This window comes from Erinaceus europaeus, chromosome 15 (genome assembly GCF_950295315.1).
Source record: "Erinaceus europaeus chromosome 15, mEriEur2.1, whole genome shotgun sequence".
Lineage (NCBI taxonomy): Eukaryota > Metazoa > Chordata > Mammalia > Eulipotyphla > Erinaceidae > Erinaceus > Erinaceus europaeus.
The window spans coordinates 26594838-26613725 of NC_080176.1; the positions used below are offsets into that span (position 1 = coordinate 26594838).

An 18888-nucleotide genomic window follows, 5' to 3' on the forward strand; every position below is an offset into this window, starting at 1 on the left:
CCTTTGGGAAACTGTCACCCAACAGCAGAGACCTGGGAAGGTTCTAATGACTCGTTTTCACAGCTCTGGCTGCCAGAGTCCACAGCCTAGGTCTGAGTGAACCAGCTTCTCACACTGCCTCTTGGGCCTTTTGTCCTAAATCATTTTTTTTTAATTCATTTATTACCAGAGCCCTGCTCAGCTCTGGCTGATGGTGGTGCTGGGGATTGAACCTGGGATTCACAGTTTGGTTTGCCCCTCTCTCTCTCTGTTTCTCTTTCTCTCCTCTATGTCTTTCTTTATCTCCCTCCCCCCCCCCCCTCTCTCTCTCTCTCTCTCTCACTCCAAGTCTGTTTGCTTTGGTTTTCTGCATTCCACATATGAGTGAAACCATCTGGTATCTGGCCTTCACCTCTTGGCTTAATTCACTTAGCATAATCATTTCCACTTCCGTCCATTTTGCCCTGACAATACACTGTCATCTCTTTTGTAAATGGTGAGTGGTGTGCCAGCATCAGGACCCCACCAGCCCTTCCGATGGGCATGTACGTGGATTCCTTCCCCAACCACCCGTCACTAAGGGCTGGGGGCGGGGGCAGTGGTGAGGGGAGGTCCAGATGGCCTCTGACTTGGGAGATAAATGCCACTAGTGGAATTGCTGGGTCATAAGTTATTTCCATTTTTTATGTGTTTGAGGGCGTTCCATATTATTTTTCTGGGGGCCTCTGATGAGGGCACTAATCCCATTAGAGAGGGGCCCACCCTTGTGACCTAATCACCCCTCCTGAGGCTGTCCCACTGTGACCTGGGGTGGGGGTAGGCTCAGTCCACAGCACTCCCAGGTGCTGATATGGAGCCACTGTACCTGTTCTCACGCCCAACTCCTTATCCCCCCCCACACACACACATACACACAAGCTGGGGGGCGTCTCTGTTCCTCTCCACTGTGTCTGCCTCAGTGCAGGGTGCCAGTACTAAGGCTTCTCGCAGTTAATCCAATTGAAGTACCTCTCTGTAGAGTTTAATTTACTTAAAGATTTATTCACTTAGGGGCCTGGAGATTGCCCACCTGGTAGGGCACATGCCCTGCTGTAGATGCCGCCAGGGCCTAAGTCCCAGCAGCACCGTGGGCAGCACTGGGGGAGCTCCATGGGTGGAGGGGTGCTGAGGGGTCTCTCCTCTCTCCTGGCTTTTTCTTTCTCTCCCTCCTCACCCTTCCTCCCCATCCTCTCTCAGCCCTCCTCCTTCCCTCCTCCCCAACTCTTCCCCTTCCTCCTCTCCCTCCCTTTCCCCCTCCCCTCCTCCCCCTCCTCTTCCCTCTCCTCTTCCTCTTCCTCTCCCCTCCTTCTCCTCCCTTCCTCCTTCAGCCCAGAGGTGGGTTGGGGTAATGGGGGTAGGAGAGCTGGGCCCAGTAAGGGCCTTGAACTGGAGACACAAGCCAGTTGGCCTGGGAGGCCCCGTGTTGTGGGAACACCCCCCTCCCCCACCCTCTGGGCTGGGAGCTGGCTGAGGAAATTTACTGGCTGCCCCCCCTCCCAGCAATCAGCCTGATTAGCTCCCAGGCTCCTGGCTGGGGAGCCAAGTGGGGGTGTGCCTGGCCTCCAGCACCAAGCTGGGGTGTGTGCAGGTGGAGTGGGGCTCCCTGGCGTCTGGGCTGCAGGAGCTGCCATGGGGGTGGGGGGGTGCTCAGACTGCAGCAGGGAGGGTACAGGCTCAGACTCCTGCAAAAGGGAAGTGGAGCCCAGGACAAACCAAACCAGCGCTGTTGCATCTACAGAGCGGTTCTGAGCAGCTCTGCCAAAGGTCACTGTGGCAAGAAGGGGCCACGCTCAAGGACCTGGGTTCAAGCCCCAATTCAGTCCCCACCTGTAAGGGGAAGCTTCATGAGCGGTGAAGCAGGTCTGCAGGTGTCTCTTTGTCTCCCTCTCTGTCTCCCTCTCTCTACCTCCCCCTGCCCTCTCAACTTCTCTCTATCTCTATCCAATAAAATAGAAAAAGAAGAAAGAAAAAAGGAAAAAAATGGCTGCCGGAAGAGGTAGATTCAAAGTGCCAGCACCAAGCCCCAGAGATAACCCTGGTATTGATAAGAATAAATAAATAAATAAATAAATAAATGGAGGAGGGAGAGGAAGAAGAAAATGAGGGAGAAGGAGGTGGAAGAGGAGGAGGTAGAGAAGGAAATGGAGGTGAAGGAGATAGGGACGGAGGAGGAGGAAGAGGAGGAGATGCCCACTGTTGTTTCTCTGCCTCATTGAGGGGAGGGTGGAGTCTTTTCTCTCCAGTCAGCTGAGTCTGGGGGCAGCTTTTCCAGCCTTGGACCCCAAGACCCACAGATGGCAGTCAAGGCCTGCTGCTCCCCCAAGGAGGGAATCTGAGGCCCCCCACCTCATCCCTCCCCTCCCATTGCCCTGGTGGTGTCTTCTTTGTTTGTTTGGTTTGGTTTGGCTGAGCTCTGGCTGATGGTGGTGCTGGGGTTTGAACCTAGGACCTCAGAGCCTCAGGCAGGAGAGTCATTGTGGAATCACCGAGCAGTCTATCTCCCCAGCCCTGGAGTGCTTCCTAACCTCAGTTTTGTAAAAAGACTTTGAAATTGGCAAGACAGGTCTCTCTTCCCTTTTCTTTCTAACACTGTCCTTGTTTTTTGAGAACTAAAATAATGTCGGAAGAGAGTGACTAGGAGCTGGGTACCCAGTAGAGCGCAGTCCTCACCATGCATGAGGACCTGGGTTCAAGCCTCTGGCTGCTACACAGGAACATCTGGGGGTGGGGGGGGGCAGGGAGGGCGGGGTGGAAGCTTCACAAATGGTGGGATATTGCTGTAGTGTCTCTCCTCTCTCTGTCTCTCTCCCTCTCTATCTCTCTCTGTTTATTTCCCTCTCTCTGGAAGGAAATAAAAAACAGTCACCAGGATTGGTGGCACTGAACCCCAGCAATAACCATGGTGGCAAAATAAACAAAGTGACCAGGGGGTCTCTCAGTGTGTGTGTGGGGGGGGGGCGACGGAGACTTGCCTGCCTGAGGCTCCCAGCCCCTTCTCAGGCCCTTCCAGTGCCAGAGCACTGCTCTGACTTCCCTCTCAAAATCCTCTTCACGTGGCATTAAAGAAAATCAATCTAAAAATAAAGTAGCCCAGGAGGTGGCGCAGTGGATAAAGCACTGAACTCTCAAGCATGAGGTCCTGAGTTCAGCCCCCCACAGCACATGGACCAGAGTGATGTCTGCTTCTCTTTCTCTCCTCTTATCTCTCAAATTAACTAAGCCTTTAAAAAATTTATTTATTTATTTATTATTGACTAGAGACAGAAATCAGGGGGGAGGGGAAATAAAGAGAGAGAGAGACTTGCAGCTCTGCTTCACCACTCATGAGGCTTCCTCCCTTGCAGTTGGAACTTGGGGGGGAGGGGCTTGAACCCGTGCCCTTGTCCAGGAGGGCCAACACCTGCCCCTAAAATAGTTTTTATAGGAATAAAATAGGGTTGAGGAGACAGCATAATGGTGATGCAAGGAGAGCCTCCTGCCTGAGGCTCTGAGGTCCCAAGTTCAGTCCCCAGCACCACCATCACTCAGGTGCAGCGGCTTAAGCGCAAATGGCCAAAGCTCAAAGACCGGCGTAAGGATCCCGGTTCAAGCCCCCGGCTCCCCACCTGCGGGGGGGGGGGGGGTCGCTTTACAAGTGGTGAAGCAGGTCTGCAGGTGTCTATCTTTCTCTCCACCTCTCTGTCTTCCCTCCTCTCTTCATTTGTCTCTGTCCTATCCAACAACAATGACAACAATAACAATAACAACTTCAAGGGCACCAAAAATGGGGGGGATATGGCCTCCAGAAGCAGTGGATTCGCAGTGCCAGCACTGAGCCCCAGCAATAACCCTGGTGGCAGAAAACTCCCGAGGCAAAAAAAATTTTTAGGGGAGGAGGGCCATAGCTCAGCGAGTCAAGCGCACGTGGCGCAAAGTGCAAGGACCAGCGGAAGGATCCCAGTTCGAGCCCCGGCTCCCCAACTGCAGGGGGGTCACTTCACAGGCAGAGAAGCAGGTCTGCAGGTGTCTGTCTTTCTCTCCCCCTCTCTGTCTTCCCCTCCTCTCTCCATTTCTCTCTGTCCTATCCAACAATGATATCAATAACAATAATAATAACTACAACAATACAACAAGGGCAACAAAAGGAAATAAATAAATAATTTTTTAAAAATTAAATAATAATAATAATTTAAAGAAAAATGTTCGCCTCAGTGAAAAGAGACGTGTTTCCTGTATCAGGTGCTCGGAGCCTTTTGGGAGTTGAGGGGCCCTCTCTAGGTGGGTCTAGCTTCTCAGCAGAGTCAGGTGAGTAGGAGATATGGAGATGGTTCCACCAGCCGCCAGGCGGGCACCCACCACCTGACAGAGGAGAGAGCTGACAGCCTGGAGTGATACCGCCCCACCCCAAGTCCAGGTGTTCCCTGAACTGCTGGCCAGCTGGCCGTGAGTCAGGAATTCCAGAAGGGAGTAGGTGAGGGAACTGGGGAGGTACCAGTGGGCAGGTGCCCGGCTGAGGGCCTCTGACCAAGTGGCACCCCCACACTGCCCTTTCACCCAGCTGGCCCTGCTCCATATGGCTCCATGATGCAGGTGACAATGGTGAGATTACAGGGCCCCCGTGCAAGGTTCAGCTCCCAGCCTGGTCACCCTCCCAGGGACCCGGGGGCCAGCCCTCTCGGGACACCCTGTCCAGACTTCAGTGCCTCCAAAGCTCACCTAACAAAAGACATCCCGAGGGGCAGGCGGTGGCGCTCCTGGTTGAACGCACACATTACAGTATGTGAGCCCTCAGTCCCCACCTGCAGGTGGGAAGCTTCACGAGTGGTGAAGCAGGGCTGCAGCTGTCTCTCTGTCTCTCTTCCCCTCTACTTCCCCACCCCCTTTTTGATTTTTCTCTGTCTCTGTAATGTGTGCACTTAACCAGGTGTGCCATTCCCTGACCCCTTTGATTTTTTCCTCTGTCTCTAGTAAATAAAAATGTAAAACATGAAGTTTTAAGGATTCTTTAAAAAGACACTCCAAAGGGCCAGGAGATGACTCAGATAGCAGGACACCTCTCTCTCTCTCTCTCTCTCTCTCCCTCCCTCCCTCCCTCTCCCTCCCCGTCTCCCTCTCTCTCTCTCAGGCATGCATAGGGAACCAAGGATGTTACATGGTGACATGGGTCCAAGAGTCTCAGGTTGGATGAGGTGAGGTAGGGGGCAGGGGGCAACAGGTGTGGACACAGACCTGTTTTGGGTCCAGAGCAGGGAGGGGGCTAGGGATATGCATGGGGGGTCTGGCAAGGAGGGAGGAGGGAAGCAGGGACAGGGAAGCCCAGAGGCCAAGAGGGGCCCTTTGCAGAGAAGGAGGGCTGGGGTGGGGGTAGCCTCGTCTGCCCCCCGCAGAAGCGATCACATGTGAGGAGGTCACTGACCAGCTGCGCCGAAGCTGCCTGGAGCAGGGGCAGGGGGGGAGAGGGGGCACAAAACCCCACTTGGACTCAGGTCCAGAGAAAGAAAAACCAAGACAGTTGGCCTGGGCAGGGCAAGGCATGAGGGGAGAACTGAGGGTGTATGTGGGGCGGGGGTGGTAAGACAGGTGGATGCAGAGAGAGAAGCCCGGGTAGGAGGGGAAGGGGGACCCCTCGGGCTGGCAGGTCACAGGGGAACCTGCACTCGGGCCCAGAACTGGCCAAGCCGGTGCCAACTCCAAGAGTCTCCACAGCCGTGTTCAGGGCGGGTGCCTGTTCTCATTGTTGTGGGGTTTTTTGTGTGTGTCTGTTTTGTCTCTCTGCCACCGGGGTCATCGCTGGGGCTGGTGCCTGGATGGCCAACCCACTGCTCCCGGTGGCCATTTTTCCCTTTTCTTTTTTGTTCTTTTTTTATTTGTTTGTTGTTGGGTTTTGTAGTTGTTGTTCTCTTTATTTATCATTAAATAGAGATAGCCAAAAATGAGAAAGTGAAGGGAGGCAGAGAGGGAGAGAGACACCTGCAGCCCAGCTTCACTGTTCATGAAGCTTTCCTACTGCAGGTGGGGACCGGGGGTTCGAACCCCGGTCCTTGTGCCTTGTAGCGTGTGCGCTCAACTAGGTGCTCCACCACTCAGCCCCTTTCCTTTTGTATTTCTATTGCTAGGACAGAGAGAAATTCAGAGAGGAGAGGAGGGCAGAAAGAGAGAGAGAGAGAGAGACCTGCAGCCCTGCTCCACCGCTCCTGAAGCTTCCCCCCTGCAGGTGGGGACCCTGGGCTGGAACCTGAGTCCTCACCACCTTAATATGTGCCCCCAACAGGGTAATCACAAAGCCCCCCTCATGTCAGTTCTTATGAAGTGCAGACAGGCAGGCTGCCAGATGAGGATTTGGGGGTGTCCTTTCAAATCCCCCAAAAACCCTAGGGGTAGGAGCGCTTCTGCAGATATCTGGGCCAAGAGGGAGGGAGTGGGGGGCAGTGTACAACAGGGCTGTCAGCCGCCTCAGGTGGTTGGCCAGAGTGGCGCCCCAACCCCAGAAGCGAGGTCAGCGCTTTGGCCTCCTCGTCCCCGGCAAGGGACAGAGACGTTAGACCCGTGGTGGCGCAGCGCCCTCTGGTGGCCTCGCCTGAAAATGACAGCTGGGAGGACTGGCGCTGGGGAAGGGGGACTCTGAGACTGGGGTGGGGGGAGCAGGCAGAGGGGGCCAAAGGGTTAGAGAAGGAGCAGAGGGCAGGCAGACACGTGCCGGCTGAGGCTCCATGGCTGCCCGGGGTGTAAATGGACAGGTGTAATGATGTCCTGTGTGTATGTATGGGGTGGGGGTGCGTTTTGCAAATTGAGGGACTTTGGAGTGGAAAGTTCTGGCCTGGGGCTGAGCAGTAGGCAGCACAGCGGGTGAAGTACACTCGGAGTGAAGAACAAAGACCAGCAGAAGGATCGAGCTCCCAGCTCCCCACCTGTAGGAGGGTCACTTCACAAGCAGTGAAGCAAGTCTGAAGGTGTCTATCTTTCTCTCCCCTCTATCTCCCCCCAGAGTCTAGGGTGTTTTTTAATGTTTATTCATTTATTTATTATTGGATAGAATCAGAGAGGAATTGAGAGGGGAGGGGGGAGACAGAGAGACATCTGCAACCCTGCTCCTCCGCTCATGAAGCTTTCCCCCTGCAGGTGGGGACCAGGGGCTTGAACCTGCAACCTTGCGCATTGTCATGTGTGCCACCACCTGGCCCCTTCTAGATTTCTCACTGTGCTATCCAACAACGACAGTAGCAGCAACAATAACAACAACAACAAGGGCAACAAAAATAGGGGAAAATGACCACTCCAGCAGCAGTGGATTCCTACTGCAGTCACAGAGCCCCAGCGATAACCCTGGAAGCAGGGGCGGGGGGGGGGGGGGAAGGAAAGTTGTGGGCTGTGATTTGCTCTTCCAGCTTCAGTGCTGGGAGAAGCTGAGACACTGCCTTCTGGAAAGCCCTGGCCTGAAGCAGCACATAAAACTAATCACAGATATCTGTACCAGGCAGGTCCGAAAGACATCTATAAGTTCCAGGCTTCATGCCTCTCCATTTGCTTGTGTTTGCAGCGCCTCAGGATTTGAAGCCAGCTAACTTTTTGTTCCCTCTCTCCACCCCATGGGTTACACACCCACCCCATCCCCTCTCTCACGATCTGCACATACTAGAACCTGATTTTATTTTGTTTCCCAGAGCCCTGCTCAGCTCTAACTGATGGTGGTGCGGGGGGTTGGGGGCTAAACCTGGGACTTCAGAGCCTCAGGCAGGAGAATCTCTTTGCAGAATCATTATGCTGTCTACCTCCCGATCCCACCCCACCGCCAACCTTAAACCTAAAATTGTCAGTTGTTATCCCACCTCTCTCTGTGGGCTGTTAGGATATGAAGGAGAAACTGCACCTGCAGATGGGGACCGGGGGCTTGAACCCGGGTCCTTGTGCACGATAATGTGTGCGCTTAACCGGTTGTCCCACCACCTGGCCCCCTATTTTCTTTTCTCTTTTATTTTATGTGTTTATTTTTATTTCATAGGATGAAGAGAAATTGAGAGGTGAAGAGGAGGGAGAGAGGGAGACACTGAGAGACACCTGCAGCCCTGCTTCACCGCTCGTGAAACCTCCCCCCTGCAGATGGGATCTGGGGACTCGAACCCGGGTCCTTGTGCATAGTGATGTTTGCGCTCCCACCCAGCCCCCCTGGTGGTTATTTTCACTCTCTCCAGTGGCCTTGTCTCCTGTGTCCCTCAGTGACTCACTATGTGAAGTCCCAGAGTCCCTGGGGCCAGGACGAGCGGGCTTATAACAGACACAGCCAACAGGTCTGAGCTTCGCTTTGGGCTGAGGTCACAGAAGTTTCCGTGAGAAAATGTTCCGTGAGGTACATTCCAATATGGCTCTATGTCTGCTTTTGCCTGTGCTTATCTGTCTGTCCAGCCTGCTGGGGAGGGACTCCAGCAGATGCCATGTGACTGGTCAGCAGCAGGACCCCTCTCCCCCAGGTCTCAGGGGTGGGTGTGTTCTTGACAGGTTCCTCTAGCTTCTCCGTGCTGCACATCTTTCCTGTGATGTTGGGGGAGCTGGGGCCCCTGGAGGAGTAAAAAAAAAAAAATCCAAATGTGACTTTATTAAGAAAAATGTTCGGGTGCTGGGGAGACAGCATAGTGGTCATGCCTGAGGTTCTGAGGCCCCAGGTTCAATCCTCTGCACCACCATCAGTCAGAGCTGAGTAGGGCTCTGGTCTCTCTCTCTCTCTCCATTAAGATACAAAAAGAAGAAAAAACGTTGGGGGAAATATCCTTTCACTGGTTTCTTTGTTTAGGTAAAACTTAAGACTCATTTCCTTGCTCTTTCTTTCCTTTTTGCTCTCGCTTTTTCTTCCTTCCTTTCCCTTTCTCCCTTCCTTCTTTCCCTTCCCTTCCTTCCCCCTCCCTCCCTTCCTCTCCCTCTCTTTCTTTCTTTCTTTCTTTCTTTCTTTCTTTCTTTCATTCCCCCCAGGACTTCACTGGGGTTCACCGTGTATGATTTCTCTTCTCTCCTGGTGAACTTTCCCCTTTTGCTTTTTCTTTCTTTTTTTAAAAATTTTTAAATTTTATTTCTTTATTATTAGATAGAGACAGAGAGAAATCGATAGGAGAGGAGGACATAGAGAGGGAGAGAGACAGAGAGACACCTGCAGCCCTGCTTCACCACTCAGGAAGCTTTGCCCCTGCAGTTGGGGACCATGGGTTTGAACCCAGGTCCTTGTGTACCGTAGTGTGTGCGCTTAACCAGGTGCGCCACTGCCTGGTCCCTCCTCTTTTTCTTTTATCCAGATAAAGGGTGAGCAAGAGATGGAGAGAGAAGGAAAGACACCACAGCCCTACTCCACCACTTCCCTGTGCTCGAGGCTCCCACGTGGAGCTGGGGGCTTGAACCCGGGTCCTCAAGCATGACAAAGTGTGAGCTCTATCGGTGAGCTACCTACCTCCTGAGAGTGTCAAGACTCCTTTTTTACTAAAACACAAAGCCTCTGTGTTTCTGACCACAGCCCCCTCTGGAATCACCACTCACAGGCTCCCCCTCCCAACAAACCATGGACAGGGGTGAACAGGGGTGGATGGGCATGAGGGGAGCGCAGTTCTCTCAGTGACCAGCCCACTGTGAGGCTGGGTGCAGCCCTGCCTGTCAGCCCTGCATCGCTGCCTCGGGTTCCTTCCCTCACACACCTGCTGTTCCCAGTTCCCCCAAAGCCCTTCCCTGTGCGCCCTCCAGCCTCCCTCCTGGCTCCCAGAGGTGTCTCCATCTGGAAGACTCTGAGGTGTAGGTTACCCCTCGCCACCCCCTCCCAGAGCTGAGACCCCACTGGGGACGGAGCAGGCCCACCCACCCCACCCCAGATTTTCCCCGCCCTCCACTGTAGCTGGGGACTGAGGGCCCCCTGGAGGAAGAGGCCAGGGCAGGGAGGAAGGCGGGGCCTCGCCGTGTCCCAGGCTGGGGACGGAAGTTGCACAAGTAGCTTAGTTTCAGTTTTGTTTCTCTCTCCCGCGGCTGGCCCGGGGTGACTTCAGCCTCCAAGCCCCGGGTCCCCACCCCTGCTCCCCACCCCGAGGCCCAGAGTCAGCTTGGGCCAGGTAAGGGGGTGCCGAGAGAGGGACTGCCCTTGTGGGCGTGGGGGGAAGGGAGAGAGGGAGGGGGCTCGGACCCGGAAGCTGAGGAGGGGAAGGGCCCGGAGGGTAAGCATACCCCCACCCACCTCACCCTGTGGAGTCTCTCCAGAAAGACCCCCTCCTGTCCTCTGAGCTCCCCTCCCAGCTCCCCTGTTTCGGAAGTTTGGGGAGGCATTCCCCCAAGCTGTTTCTTCAGGTCCCTGCCTAGGGTTGGGGTGGGGAGCGTGCACAGAGGAATCTTCTGAAATTTCTAGAAAATCCAGAAGCTTCCAGCAGCAGGGGAAGGGGGAGGAAAGGAACCTCACAGTTGGGTCCCCAGTGGACTTGCTGGCCTGAGGGCCCCAGTTCGATTCCCAGCATCCTACATACCAGGGCATCTGTCTCTCTCACATGTGATAAATCAAATAAATCTTGAGGCCCAAAGTCCAGTGACCTCGACATCCAGTGACCTCTGCCCTCTGCCTGTTCAGAACCATTTCAGAAAGTGGGAACAGGGGCTGTGGTCCCCCAGGCCCCCCAATGCTGCCTCCAGAGTCCAGAAGACAGATTGAGGGGCTGTGAGAATCAGGTTCTTTTGCTGGACCCCAGCTGTCAGGCTTCGAGACCCTATCCCATGTCCAGTGGGACTCCCCCAGACACCCACACTAGCCTCACCCACCACCTACCCAGGCAGCATGATTTTTTGGGGGGGTGGAGGGAAGACATGATGATGATGATGATGATGATGATGGTGAAGATGATGATGATTTTAAGACTGACACCAGAGCCCTCCTCAGCTCTGGCTGGTAGTGGTGCTGGGGGATGAACCTTAGAACCTCAAAATGGAGATTCCCCCCCTTTTTCCCCTTCACCTTCAGGGTTAACGCTGGGACTACAAATCCACTGCTCCTGGCAGTCAACCATTTTATTGGATAGGGCAGAGAGAAATTGAGAAAGGGAGGGGAGATAGAGAGGGAGAGGGAGAGAGAAAGGGGGGGAGGCACACTGCTTCACCAATTATGAGGTGCTCCCCTGCAGGTGGGGAGCTGGGGGCTCAAACCAGGTCCTTGTGCAGGTCCTTGCGCTTAGTTCTATGTGAGCTTCACCGGGTGAACCACTACCCATCCCCCACATGTGTGACCTTTATACCACCTCCCCACCAACCCCATTCATTTTATTTTTACGACAGTGAGAGACAGGGAGAGTCCTGCTCAGCTCTGGCTGATGGTAGTGCTGGGACTGAGCCTGGGACCTGGGAGCCTCAGGCAGGAGAGTCTTTGGTAGAACTGTTAGGCAGTCTCTCCAGTCCTTTATCTCCTCCTCCCCCAAATCTGTGCTGACAGACAGACAGAGGGAAACCTGGCAAGGTGAGCACTCTACCCAGTGAGTCCCCACCTCGCTGGCCAGCTGGGTGGGTGGGAACCCTCACCTCTAAGACTAGGTATGGGGGGGTCTTTCTGTCTCTTTCTGTCTTTTCTCTCCAGCTGTGCTGACACTTTATCCTGAATGTCTGGAGGAGAAGGAAAAAGAGGGGGTGACTCCCCCCCACCCCCAGGGCCCGATATCCAGGAGAAGTCCCCTCCTACACCACCAGAAGAGCATTCCAGGTGAGCTTCCATGGGTGGGGGCTGGGCAGGGGGTGCCTGGGGTGGGTGGGGGACGTGCACTCTGACCCCACGCCCCCCCCCCCCAGTATGGCATCAACCAGCCCGGCTCCCTCCCTGCTGGAGGCCCTGAGCGGCGACTTCCTGGCCTGCAAGATCTGCCTGGAGCAGCTGCGGGCCCCCAAGACGCTGCCCTGCCTGCACACGTACTGCCAGGTCTGCCTGGAGCGGCTAGCGGCTGCCGGGCCCCTGCGCTGCCCCGAGTGCCGCGAGCCAGTGCCCCTGCCTGCCGCTGGCGTGGCCGCCTTCAAGACCAACTTCTTCGTCAACGGGCTCCTGGACCTGGTGCGGGCACGGGCGGGCGGCGGGCAGCGGGCGGGTCCCCCAGCCTGCGCCCTGTGCATTCTGCGGGGTGGTGCAGGGGGCGGCCCGGCCTCGGCACGCTGCCTGGACTGTGCCGACGACCTGTGCCAGGCCTGCGCCGATGGGCACCGCTGCTCACGCCAGACACACGCCCACCGCGTGGTGGACCTGGCGGGCTACCGGGCTGGCTGGTATGATGAGGAGGCCCGGGAGCGCCAAGCATCCCGCTGCCCGCAGCACCCGGGGGAGCCGCTGCGCTTCCTGTGCCAGCCCTGCAGCCAGCTGCTGTGCCGGGAATGTCGGCTGGACGCCCACCTGGACCACCCCTGCCTGCCTCTGGCTGAGGCCGTTCAGGCCCGTCGACCGGGCCTGGAGCGGCTCCTGGCCGGTGTGGAGCACAGTCTGGCCGGGCTGGGGGCTGCCCGGGCACGGGAGAGGGACACCCTGGCCCGGCTGCGCCAGCGGGCAGCCCGAGTGGGCTCCCAGGTGGAGGGGGCGGCCGAGGCCGGGCTGCGGGCTCTGCTGGCCCAGAAGCAGGCGGCGCTGGGCCGGCTGCGCGCCCACGTGGAAGCGGCCGAGGACGCCACCCGGGAGCGGCTGGCAGAGCTGGACTCCCGGGAGCAGCTGGCCAGGGGGGCAGCCTCCTTTGCCCGCCGGGTGCTGGGTCTGGGCCGCGAAGCCGAGATCCTGTCGCTCGAGGGCACCATCGCCCAGCGGCTGAGCCAGCTGCAGGAGGCCCCCTGCCCGCCCCGGCCAGCCGCCCACCCAGTGCCGAGGCTGGAGCTGCACCCTGGACTCCGGGACCCCTGCTGCGTCCTTCTGGGCTTGTCCTTCCTGGAGGAGGAGGATGGAGAGCAGGAGGAAGAGGAGCAGGAGGAAAAGGAGCATGAGGAGGAGGGGCAGCAGACACCCCAGGAGGACGAGAGCCCCCAGAGCCTGCCAGAGCCAGACAAGCCGGGCGGGGTGCAGCCCTCCAAGAAGGCCCCGGGCCTGGCCCCCCCGGCACACCCAGAAGTTGCCCTGGCCGTGGGTGCCCCCACCCCCCCACACCGGAACCGGGCCCCCCAGATGCCCGCGGGCAGCCGGGCCCACCGGAAAAAGCAGCTCAAGGACAGGTTTAGGTCAGTATCGCGGGAGCCCAGCCCAGCTACCCCAGGGGGCCCCCTGCCCAGGCCCGTGTTCTTCTCCTGCTTCCCCACCCGCATGCCAGGGGACAAGCGTGCCCCCCGCATCACGGGGCTGTGTCCCTACGGCCCCCGCGAGATCCTGGTGGCTGACGAGCAGAACCGGGCACTCAAACGCTTCTCGCTCAATGGCGACTACCGGGGGGCAGTGCCCGTGCCCGAGGGCTGCTCACCCTGCAGCGTGGCCGCCCTGGATGGCGCCGTGGCCTTCTCGGCGGGCGCCCGGCTTTACCTCATCAGCCTGGCAGGTGAGGTGCTGTGGCGCCGGGCACTGAGCCTGGCTCAGGCAAGCCACGCCGTGACGGCCATGCCCAGCGGGGACCGGGTGGCGGTCAGCGTGTCGGGCCATGTAGAGGTATACACCATGGAGGGCAGCTTGGCCACGCGCTTCGTGCCGGGTGGCAAGGCCAGCCGTGGGCAGCGGGCACTGGTGTTCCTCAGCGCCAGCCCCCAGGGCCACTTCGTGGGCTCCGACTGGCAGCAGAACAGCCTGGTGGTGTGCGATGCACTGGGTCAGGTGGTGGGCGAGTGTCGCGGGCCAGGGCTGCACGGCTGCCAGCCGGGCTCTGTGTCGGTGGGCGGCCGTGGCCACATCTTCCTCACACTGCGTGAGCTCAACAAAGTGATGGTCCTGGACCCCTGCGCCACCCCGCTGGGCGATTTCCTCACGGCATACCACGGCCTGGAGAAACCCCGTGTCACCACCATGGTGGACGGGCGCTACCTGGTGGTGTCACTCAGCAATGGGACCATCCACGTCTTCCGGGTCCGTTTCCCTGACAGCTGAAGGCGAGGGTCCCAGGGTGGGGGGCCAGGGCTGGGTCTGTTTCCCCGACAGCTGAAGGCAGGGGTCACGGGGTGGGGGGCAGGGTCCGCTTCCCCAACAGCTGAAGGCCGGGGGCTGGGGGGCATGGAGTGGACAGGACCTTTCCCCAGAGGACGGGGCCTTTTGGGGGTCTTGGCATGTGCCAAGCAGCCAGGCCCCCTGTGGCCGTGCCAGGCAGGTAGGGAACTACGGGGGTGACAGGCCGAGGAAGAGGAGGGTGGTGGATGTTGGGGGTTCACCATGCACCTCGAATGTGTGGGTGCTACGGCCACCATTGTGTGTGCTTCAGGTCTTGAGGTTCATACCTTATGTGGCATTCCCCTTCTTCAGAAGCATTCCTTTTAAATTTTTTTTCTCTTTTTTTTTTTTTGTGTTTGTGGTGTGTGTGTGTGTGTGTGTGTGTGTGTGTGTGTGTGTGTCCAGGGTTAATTGCTGAGAAGCCACTGCTCCCGGAGGGCACTTTCTCAGGTTTCTAATTGTTTTTTAATCAGATTGGTCAGAAAGAAACTGAGATGGGAGAAGGGAGGGGTGGGGAGAGGAGTGGAGAGGAGGGGCGATAGAGAAGGAGAGAGGGGACCAGGTGGTGGTACACCTGGATGAGTACACACATTACCATGCTCAAGGTCCTGGGTTCAAGCCTCCAGTCTCTACCTGCGGAAAGAAAGCTTCATGAATGACAAGGTAGGGCTGCAGGTCTCTCTCTCTCTCTCTCTCTCTCTCTCTTTTTAATCTTTATTTATTTATTAGATAGAGATAGCCAGAAATTGAGATAAGGGGGGAGATAGAGAGGGAGAGTCAGAGAGACACCTGCAGCCCTGTTTCACCACCTGTGAAGCTTTCCCCCTGCAGGTGGGGACTAGGGGCTCAAATCTGGGTCCTTGTGCACTATAATGTGTGCGCTCAATCAGCTGTGCCACCACCCAGTGCCTCCCTCTCTCTGTATCTCCCTTCCCCATCTCAATTTTTCTGCCTTATCAAATAACTAAATAAATAAATAGGAGAGAAAGATACCTGCAACCTTGCTTCACCACTCATGAAGCATCCCCCCTGCAGATGGGAAGTGAGGGCTTGAACCCAGGTCTTTGTACTTGGTAATATATGTGTTTAACAGGGTGCATCACCGCCTAGCCCCCTCATTTCTTTTTAACCAGAACGCCACTCGGCTGTGGCTGATATGGTGACAGGAATTGAACCTAGAACCTCAGAGCCTTGGGCAGCTATGGGGAAGTGGGCAGACATGGGGAGTGTTCACTGGGAGCCCTGACGCACCCCACTCCGGGGCAGGATCGTACTGGGTCGGAAGGGCCTGGGGTCTGGAGACAGTGGGTCTCTTCTCTTCCAGAAGTGCAAGCTCTTTTGTCATAGTGGGCTCCCTGGGGGACCAAGGGCAGACAGCAGAAGCTGCTTCGCTGGGAATAGTATCCATTTCTAGAAAACTCAGCCCAGAGTGGGCTAGAGCCCTGAGAGTAGGGTGTGGGGGGTGCTCTGACCCTGTGCCCCTTCTCCCCTACCTTCTGGGCTCTAGGCCTAGCCGGTCTGGGACACAAGCCCTGTGAGGGGTCGACGAGGGCTTTGCTGCAACATGTCTTCCCTGAGGGCTGTCCGTTCCCTGGAGCCTTGTGTTTGCTTCCCCTCCCTCCTTGGTTTTCCAGAAAATTCCTCTTGAGAAATTTTGCCTTGGCTGGACGGAAACAGGTGAAGCGGTCAGTCTGAAAATAGGTCACTCTCGCCAGGGAATGGCCTGGCCCTAGGGATCAGGGGTGGGGGGTGAGGGGTTCGAGGGCAAGCCTAACAAGAAAATCAAATATGTCGGTAATGGGACAGGGAATGGGGGGGATGGGAGACCACTGGGGGTCTCCCCCTGTGGTCTTAGCCAGAAGTAGCTGAGGTGGACACGTGGGACCAGAGACTTTGCAAAAAAAAAGAAAAAAGTGGCCAGAATGAGTCCAGCATGGACATCCAGGGCCAGCAAAGACTTGGAAGAAGTCAGGGTGGAAGGTTCTATAAATTTGGGGGGTGAGGGAAGACACCCTCGCCCAGAGAGGTCACTTCAGTTCCGGAGATCAGAGATGAAGGGTCCGAGAAGTGTTGGTGGGGTAGACATGGCCGTGAGCTGAGGTCCAGAAGGGGGGACACTGGGGTCAGAGGTCAGATCAGCTCGGCTTTGGAAACAGGCTGCTGTGAGATGAAGCCTCCTCCTGTATAGAGAGTCAGCAGTCCTCAACTGGGTCCAAAAAAAAAAAAAGGTTCACGGGGGAAAGCAGTGAGAACGGACATCAGGATCCGGGCTGGAATTTGGTAGCTGGAGGCAGTCGGCAGGCCGGGGCCTGGTCTGTAAAAGCCAGGAGATATTTTGCTCGTGACAGCCCTGAAAACTATTTGGGGGTGTGTGTTCTGTTCATGAGGTCATCAGAAGCTGATGGCAAAAGAAAAAAAAAGTTATTATTATTATTATTATTTTGGAATCATGAGCTGGTGGTCAGTTCAACAGGCTAGAAAGCCTGGGTGAGTCGCAGGGCAGAAACGAAGGGTGAATGTTATAGAGATTGGGGGGCGGGAGGGGGTCTTCTTACTCACTGGGACACATTCTGACTTATGTACTCACCGTCCATCACAAAGCAGAACTTACCCTTGGATGGTGACTGTGGGAATTACAATACTACAATAATCACACCCCTCTGTCAATAATGGCCTTCAAGAAGAGCCTCTGGATCTGACCCACGCCCATGAGAGGAGGGTCAGGAGTGGGGAGGACACCCCTCATGCCCCGGCAAGGAGGAGGGTCCCTGGGGTAGGTCGGGCCTTGGTGGGGCCGGTGGATAGGAGGTGGCAGGAGGTCCTGGGGTGACCAGATGCTTGTAAGGGGTGTCTTGTGGAGTTCACATGAGGTCAGATGGAGGTTCCACAGAAGCCCTGAGAAGGATGGCTCTGGGGGTTCTCTATAGCTCCGTCTATGGGGGAGGGAGAGGGATGAAGTGTGTCTTTCCTGGGGAACCCAGCAAGGGGTCCACCTGCTGGTGTGTGGGACATGCCCAGCAGGGGGCAGTGTGGGCACAGCCTCCCCCTTCACAGGCACCCCAAGAGAGGCTGGGTTCCAAGTCACACAGAAGATGGGGTTGGGGTCCCGCTTGTGTGGATATAGAGTTTTTTTTTGGGGGGTGCATGAGCTCTAGGGAATCATGTGTCTTGGGGCTGGAAAGGTCACTCAGCGGATCTGCCTAGGAGCTGAGAATAGAGAAGATGGTCTGAAGATGGGGCGGGGGCTTCGGTCAAGGGATTCACGTGGGAGTGGGAAAGGCAATGCAAGAAGAGAGGCCCCACGGCCTAGTGGAAGGTTCGCGGGGATACTGAAGGTGTCGTTCACTGAGGGGCACAGGGTACCCACAAATTATGGCATGAGGGCGTGGTGTAGCAACAAGCAGCCACTGGAGGCAAGGCCCCAGAGCCCGGCCTGGGACCCGGGACCCTGAGGACTCATGCCCAGCACCCCAGAGAGGGGCTTGGTAGAGCTGAGGAGTTTGTGTTTGGTCAGAGCCCAGAGCAAGTCCCTCTGCTCTGGGCTGTGATGTTTAGCTGTATTCTATGTGGTTTAGAATGTTCCAGGCTGTGCAGGCATCTGTCCAGGTTGAAGCGCAAGGCTGTGCAGACAGAGCTGGGGAGAGGGTGCCTCTCTTCTATCCTGGGCACCTCTGTGGAAGGTGGCTGAGAGCTGGGCGTGTGGCCTTATGCAAGAAATAGCTGTGGCTTGCGGGTGGCGCCATCCTCTCCTGCCCGATGGGGGAGAGGCTTTCCATGCTGTGCTCTTGGGTGAGGCAGAGTCCTGCTGTGTTGGTCCACGGGGCGGCCGTGGGCAGGGGCTCGGGGGTGACCGCAGCTTGAACGGGGTGTTCCGTCCATCTGTCCAGGAGCTAGACTTGTCGTCCACCAACCCCCTTGTTTTTTTGAGGGGACGGTCTTGCCCTGCTTTCTGGGTGCCACTAACACCAGCCACACACAGTGACTGAGGAAGAGACACTGGCCGGTCTGCCAGAGAGCTGGTGGGAGGTGATGCAGACGCAGGGGATGGCACCCCCACATGCCCAGGGCATCCCGTGGTTGGGAATATGTACGGATATTATAATCTGAGGGTGACATTTTGTAGGGGTTCAGAGAGAAGGGGAGTCTCGTCAGGAATTGGGGGGACAGGGCTGGGGAAAGGAGAGGGGTGTCCAGGGTGAGGTCTTGGAAAGTGTGTCAGGGGAAGGCCAGCCGGTGGGGAGAACTGCCCCACCAGGCAAGGATGGGCCTTCTGTCTGCTGCCTTAGAGAACTCTGGGGATGGCCTCAGGGAGGGCAGCCAGCGTCAAATTTTGGGGGGCACGGACAGGCAGGGAGCAGGGCCAGCCTTGTCCAGCGAGGGAGAGTTCTTAGCTGCATGGGGATGGAAGGGGACTTCTGGTGGCCACAGGAGTGGGAGGTGGACAGTAGTACCAGGATGTCATCACACTCGACACCCCAGGTCAGGAATCTCTGGGACCAAATAGAGGGGGAGGCACTGGGGGAGTCCAGGGAGGATTTTTGGGGGAGATGGTTTAAGCACTTGCTTGGAGGTCTGGGACAGTGTAGAAACGGGACCGGGTGTCCTAGGCTCTCTGTGGTGACTCAACAATTGGAGATTTGCTGCCCGGGCTGGGGGGGGTGGGGTCTGTGCAAGCCCCCCCACCATGCTGTGTGCAGGCCACCCTTTCTGCCTCTTCATACATTCCACTAAACAATAAATAAAGACACAGGAAAGCAATTGGACACTTTTCTTGGGTGGATTTGGGAGTTTAGGGACCCATGAAG

General features: G+C 56.8%; 1 protein-coding gene across 1 annotated transcript; it reads left to right on the forward strand.

The window, feature by feature from the left end:
• Positions 1-9932: 9932 nt before the first annotated feature.
• TRIM56 (tripartite motif containing 56) lies at positions 9933-18841 on the forward strand. The gene is made up of 3 exons (XM_016185944.2): positions 9933-10073; positions 11573-11695; positions 11782-18841. The coding sequence occupies exons 2-3, from the start codon at positions 11595-11597 to the stop codon at positions 14024-14026; spliced, it is 2346 nt and encodes a 781-aa protein (XP_016041430.2). The 5' UTR covers positions 9933-10073; positions 11573-11594; the 3' UTR covers positions 14027-18841.
• The last annotated feature ends 47 nt before the right edge of the window (positions 18842-18888 follow it).

Excerpts from the sequence above, each read along its gene's own strand:
- TRIM56 (XM_016185944.2), top strand. The coding sequence starts at position 11,595 with ATGTCTGGAGGAGAAGGAAAAAGAGGGGGTGACTCCCCCCCACCCCCA. Across the intron at positions 11,696-11,781 it reads CCACCAGAAGAGCATTCCAG|TATGGCATCAACCAGCCCGG; the intron begins GTGAGCTTCCAT and ends CCCCCCCCCCAG.